The sequence below is a fragment of the Helicoverpa zea genome, chromosome 12 (assembly GCF_022581195.2).
Source record: "Helicoverpa zea isolate HzStark_Cry1AcR chromosome 12, ilHelZeax1.1, whole genome shotgun sequence".
Lineage (NCBI taxonomy): Eukaryota > Metazoa > Arthropoda > Insecta > Lepidoptera > Noctuidae > Helicoverpa > Helicoverpa zea.
Genome location: NC_061463.1, coordinates 8,491,460 through 8,511,341, shown reverse-complemented (window position 1 = coordinate 8,511,341; position 19,882 = coordinate 8,491,460). Strand labels below are relative to the sequence as shown.

The 19,882-nt window shown below is 37.7% G+C and overlaps 1 protein-coding gene across 1 annotated transcript in view; it reads right to left on the bottom strand.

Moving 5' to 3' along the window:
- LOC124634958 (dual specificity protein phosphatase 22-A-like) overlaps window positions 1–19,882 on the bottom strand; it is a 76,364-nt gene that overhangs the window by 11,088 nt on the left and 45,394 nt on the right. The window contains exon 3 of the mRNA XM_047170660.1: window positions 5,647–5,771. Within this exon, the coding sequence (XP_047026616.1) occupies window positions 5,647–5,771 (125 nt within the window). The remainder of the gene's footprint in view (window positions 1–5,646; window positions 5,772–19,882) is intronic.

Here is a 19,882-nt window from a genome sequence, read left to right as displayed (position 1 = left end):
ATTTTGAGGTAGCTTTTCAGTTTAATCTAAGCTGCAGCTTAGCACAAGAGCATTACAACGTGCGGACATCCAACTGCCCGCGTTATAACAACCTACGTCGAAATAACGTTGTATTCTAAGCCTGCGAGGGATCAAAACTAAAATTTCAAAATGAGACCCCACAAATTTTAAAGGGCAGAGAGCATACTAAATATAACGTCAACATCCCTATCCGATAAGGCTATGTATCCAAGCTAAGTCGATCGCCATCGAGAGATAGCGGGTGTCTCCAACACGGCTTCTATCGGCTTGAACTGCAAGCGATGCGAGTGACACTTGACCGAGAAAGGTGCGCCATAGTGCTGAGTCAGAGACAAGATTGTACGCTGACTCCTCAGTTGTGGGACGAGGGAATTGTGTAAAGAGGTTCTATAAAGCAGGTCTATGGTCTCTAAGTAAAAGGGGTAATAAAAATTGAATTAATAATAAAAATGAGTTTGTGAGAACTTTTTAATGCAGATTCATTCAATCAAGCTGACTTATATTACTGAGAAGCTTTAACGTTTAATTTTTATTATTTACAAAATTATTCCAGATATCTCACTTTGAGTGAGATTAACGTAACTCTGGAAACCTGAGATTTCAGAACCGATTGCAGATACACCTACTTAGAGAAGTTGCCAAACTTTAAGCGTATCGGCGAATTACTAAACATGTGTAAGCAATACCAATATAAGTCGTGGTGGCCTAGTGGGTAAAGGACCAGCCTCTCAAGTATGAGGGCGCGGGTTCGATCCCAGGTCAGGCAAGTACCAATGCAACTTTTCTAAGTTTGTATGTACTTTCTAAGCATATCTTAGACACCATTGGCTGTGTTTCGGATGGCACGTTAAACTGTAGGTCCCGGCTGTCATTGAACATCCTTGGCAGTCGTTACGGGTAGTTAGAAGCCAGTAAGTCTGACACCAGTCTAACCAAGGAGTATCGGGTTGCCCGGGTAACTGGGTTGAGGAGGTCAGATAGGCAGTCGCTTCTTGTAAAGCACTGGTATTCAGCTGAATCCGGTTAGACTGGAAGCCGACCCCAACATAGTTGGGAATAAGGCTCGGAGGATGATGATGTAAGCAATACCAACTATGTGGTAACTTACCTAGTTATGTATCTACATAGATGTACAAATAAGCTAGAAGTAAGTACCCACAGTTTCGTCATTAACTATCTGGTGCAGGCTGCCCACTAGTTCTAAAGTTGTAAGCAGAGCTGCGGCAAATGATGTGTCATTAAAATCTTTCTTGCTCCACTTGCGTAGCTACGATGTTTTCTTAAGATTGTCATGCTGTTCGCCATTTTCAAGATTTTTTATTGAGGTAAACATAAAGTAGGTAACATAAGAAATGTCTCCATTAATTAGGAGGGTTCTTTAAAAACTAAGTCCAATTTACCCAAAAGATATATAAAGGTAGGTCTTAACTGGAGTATTAAATGTGACCTAAATTTTTAGGCACACATTTTACATGCTTTGTTAGCTACATGTAGGTAAGGCAGCTTTAATTTTTAAGATAAGGGTTGGCAGATGTTGTAAAATTACAGGTTTATTAGACTACGCCTTAAAAGGTAACGAAGGTAATATAAGAATGATTACGAAATGTGATATTGTTATATGTGTCTTGTGATATGTGTCATATGATAGCGTTGCCATCCCATACGGTCAAGAACTTGGGGGTAATTATGGATTGTCATTTATCCTGGGGTTCACACGTTGCAGAAGTAAGCAGAAGGGTTTTTTGCTCGCTTCAGTTACTCAAACGTCTCCAGAAGTTCCTGCCTTTTTCGACAAAAATTACTCTCGCTCGAACCCAGTTCTGGGTTAAGCTCGCCTTTGTACATGTCTTCTCTGTGTTGTGTGTGTTTTTAAATGTTTTTGTGTACAATAAAGAATAATAATAATATTGTTACCTCCCAGAATTAATTTCGTAAAATTATTTAACACAGCGAATGGGGACGCTCCGATTTTTGTAACACTATACGTTGACACAGAAATAAGCTCGTTTTTTGTCTTAAATATTATAAAAATGCTTCGTCTCAAACTTCAACATTATAAATACCTTTGTATAACAGAGCTAGGGAAGCAAACGCCGAGCGATAATTGTGTAATTAACCGACACGGCGGCGGTGTGATTAGCTATTAATCAATAGCGACGTTCCATCGCTCACGACGACATAGTTGCACGACCTTTTCCTTTCAGAGACAAATACAACTCATAAATTAATTACTTGCAAAGATTCATCAAAACTTCGCTGAAATGTCAGCGTTTTAGTTTTTAATTGAAGTATCTTTCTGTTTATCTTGGTCACTAGTGTCTAACGAAGGAAAGCGTTTGTAATCTTGGACTGTCATTGTGATAAATGCTTATTTTTATGAGAAGATTTAAATACTTATATTCTGTCAAGGGTAACCGTAAATATTAATAATAATGTCGGGACAGTGATGAAGCATGTTTCGGAATCAGTTTCTGTACTTTAATACCCGAGACATTCTTACCAAACTTGAGTCCATCTTGGCATGTTGAACCATAAAAAGGATGTAGGTAACATTGTTTCAAATTGCACATCTCTCAACTCACACCATCAACTTTTCTTAAATCTCCCAATTCAAGAAAAGTAAAGCATATTCCTACTCTTACCGACCGTAGATGCCGTTTACGGCCACTTTTTTTTAACGACGTCAAAAATCATCAAATGACCCCACCCGCTGTGGGTTAGCAGCGGTGAGGGAGTGTCAGACTCTTACTGACTAAAAACCGTCATGTTCCCTCGTAGGCCTTTTATGTACCAGGGCCGCGGTAACTCTTTCGAACAATCCCGCAGCCCCGGCAGACCTTGGCCCTGCTGAAGTAATTAATCATATCAAACGCATCATGAAGTTCTACGACAAACATACAGAATTTAATATCTCTCCACAAACAGACTGACGCTCTCACAACTGTAATATATCTGTCCAAGAAGTAAATAAGTGTATTGCTAAGTTCTCATGTTCACAACGCTTATATATAACGTAAACGTGATTTATTATATTATGGAGCCGCGCCCCAACTATTATGTGAATGTTTTCATAAGTAGTACCGGCCAATCCCTGAGGACCAATAGTTATTCCAGAACTTCAGACATGTTATTAGTTATTCTAATATTTTGGACACGAATATTGCATTATAAAGCTTTTAGTTTAGACTTGGATTTACGCAGATACATTTAGTAATAAGCTCATTTGTTGAAAGCGACCATAGATTTTTTTATCCAGTCAAATTGTTTGTTCATGGTATCTTCATTAAGGTTGCACTATCGAAAGTTATTTTTTCTTATAACTTTATCGATGACAGTGAACTTTTATAAATGGAGTCCATTATCGACGACCTTAAAATCGTTCAAATTAATATTCTATCTACCGTCATACAAGAGGTTTCCAATTTATCAGCCTTTGGCGCCAACGTTTTCTTAGTAAAGTTTCGACTCAAAAGGCTTTAAATGGAGACCAAATAATCGGCTAAAATTCCTTTCAGATGGACTGAAAGGAATTTTAAGGGTTGCCGCAATGATATGGTAGGAATGTCCTAATTGGTGGCCGAGAAATATAATAGGGGTCTGGACAGCGATATCTTTTCAAAGGTTAGAATGTTAATTCCTTAATTAATAGCAGAAAATTTATGAGTAGACAACTTTTATTCTGTTAAATAAATGTATTTATTATGGAACTCATCAATTCCTCTTCGATTACCTATGACTTAAATAAAATTATGAGTATCAGCGACCTAAGCGAGAGGATGATGATTGACTTCATCATCCTCTTGCCCTTATCCCAATTTTATTCGGAATCAGTAGGTACAGCATGTTTTCTCCTTCCACACATTATACATATATGCCGTCATCTCAAAAGTAACTTTCAATGACCTATGTAAATATTCATAAGTTATGATAGTTCAACTCAGATTTGCGCGCGGCCCTATGTGTGCGTTGGCTTGTAAATATACAACTTTCATTCGTGTGACAGTGACGTCGTCCGAGGATGACGTGTTCTTATCGCTTTTTGTTATGGGTACAGTCGTTTACGAAAATACTAGTTATTCACGAAGAAATTATTAAGGAGTCAGGTAAAGCGTTTCAAAAAATTAAACAACATTCAAAGCTTTTTATTATTACCTAAATATAGTTTTTCATTATTTTCTCATACGTCTTTTCAAATTGACATTGACAATATCTAAGAAATAAATGAGGTGAAATATCTAAGATGAATTAAATACTCCTTACATATTTTCTAGCTCGGGGTACGCGGACAATAAATAAAAGTGTGGACTAAGAATGTAAAAAAACGTATCATCATCATCATCATCATCTCAGCCATAGGACGTCCATTGCTGAACATAGGCCTCCCCCTTTGATCTCCACTTGATCACACAAAAAACGTATAATCTAGTATAATAATGTAAACAAAATGTGTGGGGAATTTTAAAAAATAATATTGCTTCGCATAATGTCGACCAAAATAAGACGGAAATAATGAAACTCATAAATTAACGTTTAAGTCAAATTGATGAAGGGATGTGGTATAATACTTGTCGACATGTACAAAAGAAAAAAGAAGAATACTATAGACATTTTGACATGGAGTCAGAATTTATAATTCACCTTGAAGAGTAGCGAATCCGAAAATTCATCATTTGATTTTTCAAGTAGCGATTCAGAATCATTATAAATAAATAAACATTAAATTACGTAATAACGTTTTTCTTTAAACAGCCGTATACAACCCCTAAATAACTGTATTTGTACCCGACTGTACCTCTTGTCACGCACACAAAGTCACTGTATATGTACAAGGGTTACCCACACATAAGGCCGCGCGCACGACTGAGTTGAACTTACTATACCAGCTTATTTATTTATCTTCCGTTTCGTCTTCCTTTGTTTTTAACTTTAATTCGTCAGATCATCTACCTATTTCAGTAAAGTGGTCCCTAAATAAATAAAGCGATGTTTTTAACAACGCTCAGTGCATTACCGCCGAAAAGGGAAGGGCAATGGTGACCCTGAGATGTCAGAAGGGTGGAAATTTATAACATGGGCGGGGAAAAATTCATATTCTTATTTTATAAGGCGATAAAAGAAATCCCGTTTATATAACATCACATAGTAGGTGGAATCGTTTAGAAAAATCGTCAGTTCATTTTCGGAACATTCAATTTTGTTAGTGTTTATGATATGAGTTTTACTATGAAAGGAATAGCTTCATTATGTTCTCTTCCTATATTAGCAAAATACGAGATTGCTTTCTGAAGGAACTCAGCGTAGGGAGGGTGGTATTAATACCTTCCCAAATATGATTGACCTATTTCATCTTCCAAATAACTGGATATGTTATCCCTTCACAGCTTGCCTTTAAGCTTGTCTTTGGAATGGAATATTTAAATTTTAAATTGCTGATGTTTATAGCATGCTGTGTGGGGTTGTGCCAGCAGATCACAATCAAGAACCAACTGAGGTTTTAAATTAGGAAGATTTTATGGTATTGTAGCGGGGGCGCACACAAGAATGGTCACGGGACTGTGATAGGCACTTCGTAAATGTTCAGTTTATTACCTCTAGATCCATATAGAGTTGTTATAAGGTACTTACCAGTGTATAAGGACGTTACCGTCCCTCAGCCTCGCGGCGTGGATGAAGTCGTTGCATAAACTGAAGTACTGCGTCAAGTTCTGATCTGGAGAGTCCGACGCCATTATACAGAGGTAGTGTTTATCCTGTTGACAATATAAAAAATATATATAATAGAAATTCATAACTTTGGAAAAGGAATAAGTGAATTATAAACGACTTCCCAAAAAGGAGGAGGCTCTCATCTCAATTCGGTGGAATCTTTTATTTTCAATCCGAATATGATGTTGGATTATTATATACCTAACCTACGTGCAATATTTTTGTTGTTTCTTGAATATGGGACCGCGAGCGAAGCCCAAAGATAGTTTGATAAATTCTACACGATTTATGTAAGTCAGTTTCAGCCGTGTCGCCAAGGTAAACGATGTCTACGAGTATGAAATCCGTCGCCGTTCCACAAAAAAGGTTTACTTATAAAGCAAAATCTCACATCAACAGCTAGAGATATATCTATTCAGTAGCTGTAATAAATACGATCCAGACTAAATTACTTTGATTTTGTGCCAATAAGCAAACCGCGCCGTCAAACATTTATATTTGATACCCCACTTAAGTTCAGTTACAATCCATAAATCTGTTGCTACAATCCGTAAGCAGTGCCAAGCTGCGGAAACATTTATGTAATCTGTTTTACTAACTTACCCCTTGTAAGCCTATCAAAATAGTCGGTTTTAGCTCCAAGTTTAATGTACGTAAATCATTTTAAAGCGTTAATATTTGTATGTATATCGAAATTAGTAACCAAAGGTTTAGCCGCAATTCAATTAATGAATGTTTTTTCTCATGGCAATGAGATAAATGGTCACCAATCCTCGTTCGAGAGCACCATTCTTAAATTCAATTTTAATCGGTCGGCCTTAAGTTGTATAGACATGAGCTCCTTGAAAAGTTGTAAAGGGACCATCATTATTTTTATTATGACCCAAAGGTTAGTTAAAAATAGCTGCTATTGTGTCTTATTTGGGATGTTTATAATACGTTGTTGAGTTCAAAAAATAGCAGGCTAGGTATCGTTAATTATGAAACTTTTCAAATCTTTTTATAGGTAGAAGTATTTATTAAGAACGTGCTTCTTCTTTTTCAACCGATATTACTATTTTTAAGTAAGTTGCATTATTAATTTGTCGGCAAAGTGTGATCGCTCGGAACTTATTCAATAAAACTTAAATGGGATCGCCCTGGAGCCCACAGCAATGACAACTTGTGCTTAGTTCACCGGCTTTAAGTTGCCAAGCTTTTGTAGTCCACTCGCGGTTTTGGAAGACACCGAAGTCCCGAAGCTATTGTAGTTTTGATGTTCAAACTCTTTTTGAAGAACTTTAAAACTGTTTGCTTAAAAACATTATTGTAACTAAGATCTCTCAGTGCTTTAAAATATTTTTTAATGTTAAGCCATGTATTCACTGGGAAACAATGTTTCAGATACACAGTTTCTGAAACATCACGTAGATGTTTACAGCAACAATGTTTCGGAAACTCTGCCGACCATATCGTCCACAGAAACAAAATTATATATACATACACGTAGATATTGTTTCTGAAACAGTGTTTATAAACAATTGTTTCTCAGTGAATATATGGCTTCATACATTCTAGTTGGAAATATCCTAAATTATACCGTTCGTTGCTGATGCTGTAAATAGCCCACGGAGCAATGATATTAAACTCCCATACTGAATCGATTACGGTTGAAAAATATATGTTCAAATATTTAACAATAGATAGGTGAGTTTAGAATGCTTTGCCTTTAGAATGCTTCTCCTTTTTTAGCAACTGAGTGTTAAAGTTGACCATGCCATACATAATAAACCATACGATCTACTGAAACAGCTAACTTATTTCACTATTCAGTCTTGTTATATATTTATTGCAGGCATTGCAGCCATCATATCAATCCGGCAGGTCCCGCGGGTGAAACTACGAGATTCCACTTCGCAGTTATAATTCCCCGGCGCTAGGCTAGCGATGATGTGATTGTACCAGCTATTCATGATGTATGAACAAGTTTTATTACTGTTTGTGACGAGGCTGTTACGGGCTTAACGGCTTTTTCTACGTAGCATTTATTTACCAGACATTTTTGTCATTTTATAAAAAAAAATTGTTGTTAAGTAGATAGTGTGTTGAAAAACTGCCGAGGACTACATTCTGGGTAAATAAGCTTCGAAAAGTTGAATTCATAGAGTTCATTTTTTCATCATCATCATCAGCCTATAGCAGTCCACTGCTGGACATAGGCCTCTCCAAGTGCACGCCACTGAGATCGATTTCCGGCTGCTATAGGCAATAGAGTTCATACAAGTCATAAATGAAAGCGACAATTTCTTGGAACATTAAAAGTGACCACTAAGTGCAAAATAATTTCATATTTACAAACATTCCAAATTACAAGCATATTAACAGGTTAGTCATTTTAATGTCCTTCGAATGAAAGTACAGGTTACTAAAATTCTATGGAAACACGGCGGAGTCATAACTGTATGTCATATAAGTATATAGTCATACCTTGTGAGGGAAAGTGTTACATGAATCAACCCCCACTAATTGCAAGCTAACCGAATGTAGAACAATACTCAAGTGTCGTTTTAACCTTCCTACACAACTTTAGTACAATTTTACAACCCGCACGAAAAAGCACATTAGCGAGAAACTCTAAGAAAAAGAAAAAACCCGAATAAAATATTCAGCCGTTTGCTTACGAAGCGTCTTAACTCGTCGCTTACTGAATTTCGGTGGAAAAGGAATTATGGCGATTTAGTGAAGCTTAAATATTGTTTACGATCTTACTTAACGTTGGTATCGCTTTTATTGATATGTTTGAAATATTAAATTCGCAGGTAGATGAGATAGATACGGGGTTTTGTCAGAATTTTATAAATAGAAAAAGTAATTTCTCGAGGAAATTGTTTTTTTTTTTCAATCTGAGCCTTTTATGTGAGATCGAATGTTAGTAGGTATTGTGACTTTTCTCGATGTTAAAAAATGTGTAGGTAGATTGACTTATTTTTTGCGATATGCTAATGATGAATTCGCTATTTAAAGAACCATATTTCATAGTAGAACCGTCAGAAAATTTTCTATGATTATTATATATATATATTAAACAAATGTTTTAGCAGTCTAATTTAAAAAGAAATATCAAAACAATAAAAAAGGGTCAAATTGTCTACTTCAATGGGGTGGAGGAACATATTCCTCCGTGTTACACTGAGCCCCGACGTACTAGGACTTTACACACATTTTACATAAACCACAATATACCTTGGTCAATGACCTAAACATAGTTAAACATATTAAACTGGCTTGAATACCACATGAAATGCCCACTTAGGGATACAACTAATACACATTAGTAAACGCATTATAGTAGGGGCGGTTTGGCACAGCCCTGCCCCCCACCACTGTCTCACTGAGTAGACACGGACCCCGTTGACGTCACGTTAAAATATTGTAGTAGTATTAAGCGCCGTGCAAACTTCGATAGCGCGATGCAGGATGCGTCGTCAATGGCGCAGTCAAACAGGTATTTAAGAAAGGGGTGATTTCTTTACATGCGTGTAAGATGTCTCGTTTTGTTGCTAGGGGTTGTGATGAAGTAAAACGATTTTTTTTTATGCTTGAGGTGTGTTAAAAGGGGTGTTAAAATATGTTTTTTTTTCATGTGTGATTTAATAAACACACCGACTTAATTCTATAAATGCGCAAATAAATAGTTACAAAATAAATCTAAGGTTTATCATTCATTTCGAGTTTCTTGAGAAATGGCGCTGTCGTCGTAGCGCTCCGTGAGGAGGGTTCGAATCTCGCAAAAGCATTGTGGGATTATGTTAATACATGTCATATTTACAAACTTAAACAAATAAATAAACATCATCGTTGGGGTCGGCTAACGACTGAAAAAGATGTTCAATATCAGCCGGGACCTAAAATTATACGTGGCCTCCAAAACAGTCATTGATGCCCAAGATATAGTTAGAAAATACATACAAACTTTAGAAAAGTTGTATTTGTCCTGACCTGGAATCGAACTCACACACTTATACTTTTTTTTTTTTTTTTTAATCTTTATTTAAGGACGGGGTTTTTTCTAAAAAGAAAACGACACCCCGATTATTGAATACAAAATTAAAAACTTAAAATTAAATTAACCCACCCGTAATCTACTACCCACAATAATAATATTAATAAGAATTCTGGCCTCATCCGACAGTGGCGAAGCCAGAATGCTATTATAGTAGCCTACATTAAAATTGTTGACGTCAAAAGCGTGACGTCTTTGAGCGTCAATACGGCTGCACTCGCTGAGGATATGATGAACATCTTCGATCACTCCACAAACAACACAATTGGGGGAGTCCACCTTACGCATCATAAAGCCAAAGCTGTTAAGCGGGACATGACCGGATCGAAGCCTCAAAGCCATCACAACCTCCTGTCTGTTCATGCTGCTCATGTCGAACCAAAGCGTACGAGGAAGTGAGGGCTGAATGGTTTTGTACCAAATGCCTTTTGTCAGAGACCTTTTGTCGAAATATTCTGACCAGGACTGCAAGCATTTGCCTCGAACAGTGGGTATAAGTTCCGTGTGCCAGGGTAAACAAGTAAAAGGAACGCCGTCAGATCCGGCATCATTAGCGAGGCGGTCGACAATCTCATTACCCTTCAGTCCAACATGAGAAGGTATCCATTGAAGAACAACAGTTTTATGTTTAGCTACAATTTTGAAAATAGATTTTAAAATAGAATAAGCCAGTGGAAGCCCTCTGAATGGTGACGTGCATTTAATAAGATGAAGAAGCGCACTTTTTGAATCGGTAAGGACAACAAAGTAATCACCGTCTAATGATTCTATATAAGCCAAAGCTTCTGCTATAGCTATTAATTCCAAATGCATTATTGATAATTTTGACTTGATTTTGAGTTTAACAGAAGCACCTGTCTGAGAGTCATAGAAGGCTGCGCCACAGTTATTTTCATGCTTTGAACCATCAGTGTATATACAGTAAAAGCCACAATATAATGAATTAAGTGAATTGGTACAAAGTGATACAAGTTGATGAACATTGAAACAACGCTTTGGTTTATCAACAGACTCCAAAGTAGGTTTAACGATATTTGATAAGTCCATATTGCTGACCCAAGTATCCATGGAAAACATGTGAACTGTCGCACTACAGTAAATGAGTTCTCTATTTAGAACATCGTGAGCTGAAACAAGGAGGGGTTTTTTCTTATTTCTCCAATATATTTTGTTGCAGAGTTGATGTAACTTGTCCAGTAAATTAAGAAGAGGGTAATTATAACACTTAGATTTCAAATAAAATTTACAAGCTAAGAATTGGCGCCGAATAAATAAGGGAGGTAACGACAACTCTGACTCCATCACGTGTATCGGCGTACTTTTGATGAACCCGCCTATCAAACGTAGACAAGTGTTTTGCAATCTATCTAATTTCGCCAAGTGTGAGTCAGCACTATTACCGAATAGAAAACTACCAAAGTCAATACGACTACGAATGAGAGCTATGTATAATTGTCTTAACTGTTTTGGATGAACACCCCATCCGGGGCCAACCAAAACCCTGAAGATGTTAACTAGTTTTAAGACTCGTTCACATATCTCATTAACGTGTTTTTTCCACCGGAGACCTCTGTCTAGCCATAACCCTAAATATTTAACATTATCAACTACCTGTAGTGATGTGCCGTTTAGTCGTATGTCTATATTAGGTACACGAAAACCTCTACTAAATAAACAAATTTTACTTTTATCCGGCGAAATATGTAATCCTACATCTGTTAGTATGTTATTGATAACATTGAGGGCAGCTTGGATTTTATTTTGACCCTCGCTTACAGACGAACACGTCACGTACATTGCGAAATCATCCGCGTACTGGCAAATAGACACCTGATTTTGAAGTTGATTACAAATGTTTGCCGTTATTATGTTAAACAACAATGGTGATAAAGGGTCACCTTGCGCTAATCCACTACCTGAATCTCTACTAATAAAACTATTACCAGTTCTTATTTGAAGTGTTCTTCTGTGTAAAAAATTCCACAAATAATTACAAATCCGGGATCCTACTCCATATTGATCTAAAACATGAATTAAAACATAGTTGTTAACATTATTGTACGCACTATCTATATCTAAAAAACAGCCCATAGTTGTACAGCCCTCAGAGAAACCGGTTTGAATGGAGGATATTAAGTAAGCTAGACCATCTATACACGATTTATTTCTACGGAAACCCACCGTGTTAACAGAAAAAACATTTAATTTTTCAACAAACCACTCCAGTCTCCTAAATAAAATGTAATGAAATATTTTGCATATGCAAGATAACAAAGAAATAGGACGAAAGGAAGTTACATTGCTTAGATCACGACCAGGCTTTGGAATAGGCACTATACAGATGTCACGCCACTGAGATGGAACAAACCCATGATAAAAGAATTTATTAAATAAAGTAAGCAACACCGATTTGCCTACGTCAGGTAAATTTTTAATCATAGAATACGATATGTCATCGCATCCAGGAGATGTATCCTTAGATTTAATACATTTATTTAATTCCTGGATAGAGATCTCACATTCTAGTAATGGGTTGTAGTTTTTAACTGTAGGGGGCCTTGGGGACACATGATCTGGTGTTAAAGAATATAATAAGTTTGTGGCATTTTGAGGGTCTACATAACTAGGAGGAGATCGGAAACCCTTTAACCATCTCATTTTCTGCCACATTTCACTAGCCGATGTCGTGTGATCAACTGAGGAGCAGAAATTTTGAAAGTCCGTAGCCCTAGCCTGACGGATTAACTTCTGTGCAAAGTGTATTCTGTCATTAAGAATATCGAGATTATTGGGGGTAGGGTTGCGTCTAAATTTTGATAAAGCTAGCCTGCGCTGTGCTACTGCGTGTGAGATTTCTGCTGTCCAATACGGTTTTGGTAAAAATTCTGAGGTAGGATTCTGGTTGAATTTTACAAGCGGGATGAATTTGTTAGCAGCGTCATTTATAATAACTAAAAAACTGTCGTAAGCCTCCTGCAGGTCACTCGGGATATCGAAACTAGAAAAACGTTGTTCTAAATATTTATTATACGATGTCCAATCGGCTTTGCGGAAATTTCTTTTCTTGAGTGAGGGTAGATGAGAATAAGTAGAAGTTGAAATTTTAACGAGTAAATGATCACTACCCAGGTTTTCATTTAGAACAGTCCAACAAAAGTTGTGTGCAATATCCATAGATACCAAAGATATATCAGGAGAAGACTGTTGTAGGTAATTATCTACTAAACGAACACGTGTATGAGACCCATTGTTTAAGACGAAAAAGTTACTATCTAAAAGTGCGTCATGGATGAGTGACCCTCTGTGATCAGTTTTATATGACCAACTGACGTGATGGGCATTAAAATCGCCCAAGATTAGCGTTTTGGATGAACATGACGCTAGCAAGTTACTCCAATCTTGGTGAGTGGTTAAAATTCTGGAAGGGCAGTAGATTGCAACAATATTTTCAAACGGTTCACAATTAAAAACCCTAATACAAACTATTTCGATACCACTATTGTTAATGTGAACGAATTTCTGTTGCGCCTTAATGGATTTGTGTACGAGTATAGCTACACCGCCATATGAGTCATCTCTATCCGCACGATAAGCACAATAACTGTTAACTTTAAAATTACACTCCGGCTCGAGCCACGTTTCACTAAGGGCAGCAATATGAACCTTTTCTTGGCGCAAAATTTCGCAAAAGGAAATTAACTTAGGCTTAATACTTTGGGCATTCCACTGTAAAATGTTTAACTTAAGTGCCTTAGGAGCCATCACAGGGTCGTATTTATAAAACTAAACACAGATTTTATCCAAGGCCAATCTGAAACAAAACTAACGGAAACTAACATAAACCATTCTAGGCACAACTGTAATATGGATTTAATTTTAAAAGAAAGGTTATGCTGTTTGAGAAAAATTACTTCCTTGATTCTGTCCCAAAGCTCCTTAATGGACGGACACTGTTCCTTTTGGCCCTCATCCTCATCAGACGACATATAAACGTCTTTACTGCCTCCATCTGAATTCCAAAATGCCCAATCCTCCTCAGTGGATTTCTTTTGACGCTTTGATGACTTAATGTTAGGATTTAGGGAGCGAGGAGTAGTTTTAACTGCTGACTTCACTTCATGAATAATGGGTTTTGTTTTGACGGTTTCGGCATAAGTCAGTTGACTAGGCGGATCAGGATATATATTCTTACTTGGTGTCTGCTCCGTTCTAAGACGTGGAAAAGTGTCGCCACAGCTAGGTGTAAGTAGGGTTCGTGTGACAGTGTTTTCGGGGAGAATGGGCCTTTCAGGTGGGACATACATTTCTAATGCTTTTCTGTATGTGCATCCAAACTCCGCCATAATCTCTCTCAGCTTCCTTTCTTTTTTGTACGCAGGACAAGCCTTGCTCAAAGATATATGGTCGCCTTTACAATTGACGCAAGAAAACGAAGTGGTGTCGCAATTCTCATGATGACCCCCACACTTGGGGCAAATTACGTTTTTAGCAGGACACATTTTACGGGTATGACCTAATTTCCAGCATTGAGAGCATTGGGATACTTGGTGTATATAGGGGAAAACCCTCACGTTTATATCACACACGCGAACAGTTGCTGGTACATGGCTACCGTCAAAACATAGTCGAAGGGTTTCACTCGGGCACCAACCGCCTTCATCTCGATTCCGTCGATTAAGCCTATGAACTGATATAAGCTTTGTTGGGGCTGGACAAGAGATATTTTTAAGGATCTCGTCATCGGTGAGTTCAAGGTCAACATCTTTGATAAGACCATAGGAAACAGAGACTTCCGTAGCCCTCTGCAACCTCCAACCTTTCTCTAGAAGTTTCTCGCATGAAAAAAGACTCTGTGCAGCTGTTTCGCAGTCAAATTGCAGACGAACTTTAAATGGGCTTAAATACTTTACTTGGTGTACCTTGGTTATGTCATTTTCCTTTAAAATGCGTGCCATTGCAAATTGTTTAGGAAGACGTTCTTTATGAGAAATGTAAACTTCATATTTTATTTCGTCCTTAATTGTGTTATTGCCACCGTATCGTGACTTCTTTTTTCCCTTTACTTCCCTCCATGTATCTTCATCCTCCGTACTACCTTCTCTTTGTCTCTTGGCTCCTCTTAACAGTTCCTCATTGGTCTCAAGGTCATCTCCATCATCAATAGCTTCTATATCGAGAGAATTATTCAAAAGGTTGTAAACATCACTCGCAACAATCGGCGTAACTGAACGCGGTGATGCGTTAGCGTTATCAGTCATATTGCATCTAAAACTCGGTGAATATGCCTACAAATACAAACCGGAGAACGGCCGGGCGAACCGGCGCACACCGGTAATGTTGTTGTTGCTGCTTCGTAACAGCTGCGCGGGCGATAGCCAACGAAACGCGTCGAAAACACGACTAGGCCGCGCGAATGCCGCTGCGGAACTGCACACTTATACTTGAAAGGTAGATTCTTCACCCGCTAGGCCACCACGACTAAACGAAAAATAAACATAACTAATATTTTTTTTTTTATCAATTTACACCACTTGCATTATATTAATTCATGACAATCAAACCGCTTTTCATTTCTTGTCATACGTAGCAGAACTAAAGAAAAAAAAAGTAGGTGATATTATTTGTCTGTCCGTCCACGTAACGAAAGACATGTTGATTATATTATTACAATTCCCCATTGTCTGTGAACCCTTATAATCACGTTAGATCCTACCAGTGTCCTCTGAACGTGTATGGAATGTCATGCATGCCACATTACTTAGTAGAAATCCAAGTTTTATGACTTGGCCGATGAAGAATTTATAACAGTAGGTAAATATTAGAGGATCAGGTAGATTTATAAATTTTTTAATCTTGTATTACCCACTTGTGTAGATAAAGTTACCGCCTAAGTAATTGAAAATGTAAGTGCGGCCTCAAATGTTATGGTATAACTACTTACTTGTTCCGCGAACCTGGATAAAAATAAGAAAATAAGCTTTTCTCTATAAGGAAACTACTTACTGTTAAGAATTTTTCAATAAGACCAGTGGTTTTTGAGATTAGCTGTTCAAACAATCAAACTTCAGCTTTACTACATACTTAACTAGAGGATTTCCTTAGGTTTCGAGGTTAGTAGGAACTACTGCCTGCACCGGGATAAAATATAGTCTACACTGCGTGTTACCAAAGTGTTCATCTGCAGAAGGAATATGAATGAATCTGGTATAGATCACGAATATCATGTTTTATATGAGGGCGCTAGCTTTCCCGATATTTTTTCATTTAAAAAATACATATAAAATAACCGACGAACCAACATACAAGTAGACATGAATAACAGTCGTAAATCAAAGTATATACGTGTCATAAATGTCGGCTGAATTCCAGAGTTATCGCAAAACAAGGTGGACTGACAATTTATAGTCAGCTCAGATTGAAATCAGGCATGCAACTATATGACGTCACGGACATCAAATAGATTGTTATCGCTTTTGATAGAACTATTGTGTAGTAATTTTGATGTAAAACTAAGTTTGCAGAGGCCTGACATAAGTATAAACGTGTGCCAAGGTGCCAATACGGTTAGAAATCAAAGAATAGGGTAGGTGGTTGGCTAGTTTTCTACAGAGATTGAAATAATCTTCGATAAAAAATAGGAATAAAAGTACCAAGTATTTAGCAGAGAACAGATGCAAATTAGAACCGTACATAGTGCCTACTATCACACCGTATGAATGAAAAGTTATCGCATGGACGAAACTTTCGCGACGTCAAAAAAATGTATCGATGTTTTTAGGGTTCCGTACCTAAAGGGTAAAACGGGACCCTATTGTTTTCGCTCCTCCGTCCGTCAGTCCGTCCGTCTGTCACCAGGCTGTATCTCATGAACCGTGATAGTTAGAGAGCTGAAATGTTCACAGATGATGTATTATTGTCGTCGCTATAACAATAAATACTGAAAACTAGAATAAAATAAATATTTTGGGGGGCTCCCATACAACAAACGTGATTTCTTTGTCCGTTTTATAAATCGGTACGGAACCCTTCGTGCGCGAGTCCGACTCGCACTTGGCCTTTTTTTAAATAGTTAATCCTAAGTCCTTATATATGGTGACGTAGTTACTTTCAGAATATTGATATGTTCTTTATTTATTGATACTAAATACTTGTATTATGTGAACATAGCAACAAAAAAAAATGGCTCGATAGGTAGATTATCAGCGATATGAAAAAAGGCGTCGTCATGAAATATTCTTAATACCTTGTTGCGTGTATAATCTGAATGGTTTTAATCTCATAGATAATCTGGCCTAAGCTGATTAAGCATAGTTAGTTTACATCCGACGACCTACATCCTACTGACTTGATTTAAATGAACTGTTGCCGTATAATGAGATAAAACAGTATGAACAAAAGCCTATTATGTGCAGTTCTGTTTTGACATACAAGTTTCAAGAATAACCATAAAATCTTTATGCACAATGGAAGAACGTAGGCATTTGTGCTCATGCTAACGTACACTGTCATAGTGAATAAACTTATTATTTAGCATAGCTCCATGTTTCAAGCTGCTATGTAAAATGATACACCAATTAGTCTTATTATTGCTTGAATACGCTATAGCTTTTCTGGACAGCGATAATTTGTAACACAATATCGAAAATTCATTACAAAACACCGCGGATGGAATAAGTTATGAGAAAATCTGTCGAAGAGTTGAATAAGAGATGAGTTTTGAAAAAGCCACATCGCAAGAACGCCCACAAACGAAAGATAATTTATATTGTACGAGGGCATTACGGAATTCTCTGTGTGTCAGATCATAAAAAGTTGGACTGTATCACGGAATCTCGAAGTTCAAAATGCCGAAGTACTGAAGCCATAAAGTACACAAGATCGATGCACGTGACTTAGAATGTACGCTACATCGAAGTACTGAATTGCGAATGTTCATGATACCGATGTACGGAATATCGAAAGTTTGTTATAGCGAAGTACGTGATTGCGATTGTTCTGAATCCCGATGTACGGAATATCGAAAGTTTGTGACACCGAAGTACCTAATATCGAAGGGTTTAAAATCACGGAATCTGCGGTAATTGGTAATATTTCCCAACAACCACCCACCCACCTAACATTGTATTGAGGTCTGCATTATATTGAGCCTAGCCTTTCCCCAACAACAATGTTGGGGTCGGTCTACGAGATCTTATGTTGTCGCTCCTTGTAAAACATTGATGCTCCCCTGGCCCCAATACAATGCTGAAAACAAAAAGTGTATATAATATATAATGCAGACCTCAATACAATGTTAGGTGGGTGTGTGGTTGTTGGGAAAGGCTCGGCAAATAATGATGAATAAATGTGAACCACGACAGAAATCGAAAACAAAGTCGTGGAATAACAACATAAGATCTCGTAGATTTAACACAAGTACATTAAAGCAATGCATTTTTTACTGGAAATTGATCAAAATACGATATTTAAAGCATTTCCGGTTGATATTACCAATTACCGCAGATTCCGTGATTTTAAACCCTTCGATATTAGGTACTTCGGTGTCACAAACTTTCGATATTCCGTACATCGGGATTCAGAACAATCGCAATCACGTACTTCGCTATAACAAACTTTCGATATTCCGTACATCGGTATCATGAACATTCGCAATTCAGTACTTCGATGTAGCGTACATTCTAAGTCACGTGCATCGATCTTGTGTACTTTATGGCTTCAGTACTTCGGCATTTTGAACTTCGGGATTCCGTGATACAGTCAAAAAGTTGTTTATGAACAATGTATGAGCCTGAGGCCAGCTTTAGAATACATCAACTTATATTTTGTGTATTTTTATTATTTCGAAGATTCTATTTGCGAGTTTGCCTATTTTTTAGTAAGTAGGTCAAGTGATTCAGGACTTTGTTTTGTAAGGTCACTTTTTATAGTGTTTGGTTTGTAGTGAAATAGCTGGTATTTTCTGGGTCATTGAGTTTACGAAATTCAGAATCCAATCTGAGAGACAATATATTCGCGTAAAAGGATTGACTACAATACCGTCACATTGGTCAACGCCAGTGTCCTCAGCTGTAGCATTAATTTGCATACTGTCCGACTTCATAGAATATTCAACAAGTTCCCACGCCCCTCGCGTGGGGAACCGGGTACCACTAACTTTAACTGAGGGCTTTAATATTTTCACCGCCGAACCCTAAAGGTCATGGAAGCATGATTCGTTAATAATTATGCACACTGAATCGTACGAATGGTTCGCATTGTTGGGGTGGAAAAAAGTATTGAAATTAATTTCGATTCATGGAAGCTGGATGGGCCTCGCTGGAGAAATTGCTGGCGTTACTGCAAACTCCGTTGAAGTCCCCGTTGAAACCCCGTGACCCTCAATGTAGGTGAAAAAGGCAAACTTACCTGGGAAACAGGGAAGTGGACAGGAAGGCAGTCTGCCGACGACGGGACACTCGAATGCCGGCCGGCCAGCGGGACACTTTCTCTGCACTTGCTTCGTATTGTCTTTTCACGAGTCCGGGTGATCGAGGCACTAACAGACAGCACTTCTAGCGAGGCTTTTATGGGTTTTTCTTATTTTTATCGCGCGACGAGCCGCGGGCGATACCAATTTTTTGACTTTCCCAAAGAGAAGTGAAAACAAAAGCGAAACCCGTCATGGCAGGAAAAATTTAAAATAAAGAAATGAGGAAACGACCAAGAAGTCTGAACATTTCCCCCCACTTGAAAGCCACATGGGTTTCACGGATAAGCCGAACGCAACGAAAGCTATGCTCGAAAAATATATGTATGTTAAACTAAAACTTAACTTCTAAGAATGAGCAATACGATATAAATTACTGACATCGATATGGCTCGAATTATATCTAGTAGAATATCTAATTAATTGGCAAAGAGCAGAGCTTGACGACAGGTTGTCGAAGCGACTTGCCATTAGCAGCTCGGAGAGTAAAAACTCTAACAACATTATTGGCACCTGGGTGCACTTGTTCTATACGAGCCAATCTCCAGAGCACAGGTGGAAGATTTGGTTCGTTGACGATGACTAAATCGTTAACTTTTAAATTAGGCGCGGTTTGAAACAATTTGTTCTTTTGTTGAAGTGTGTGA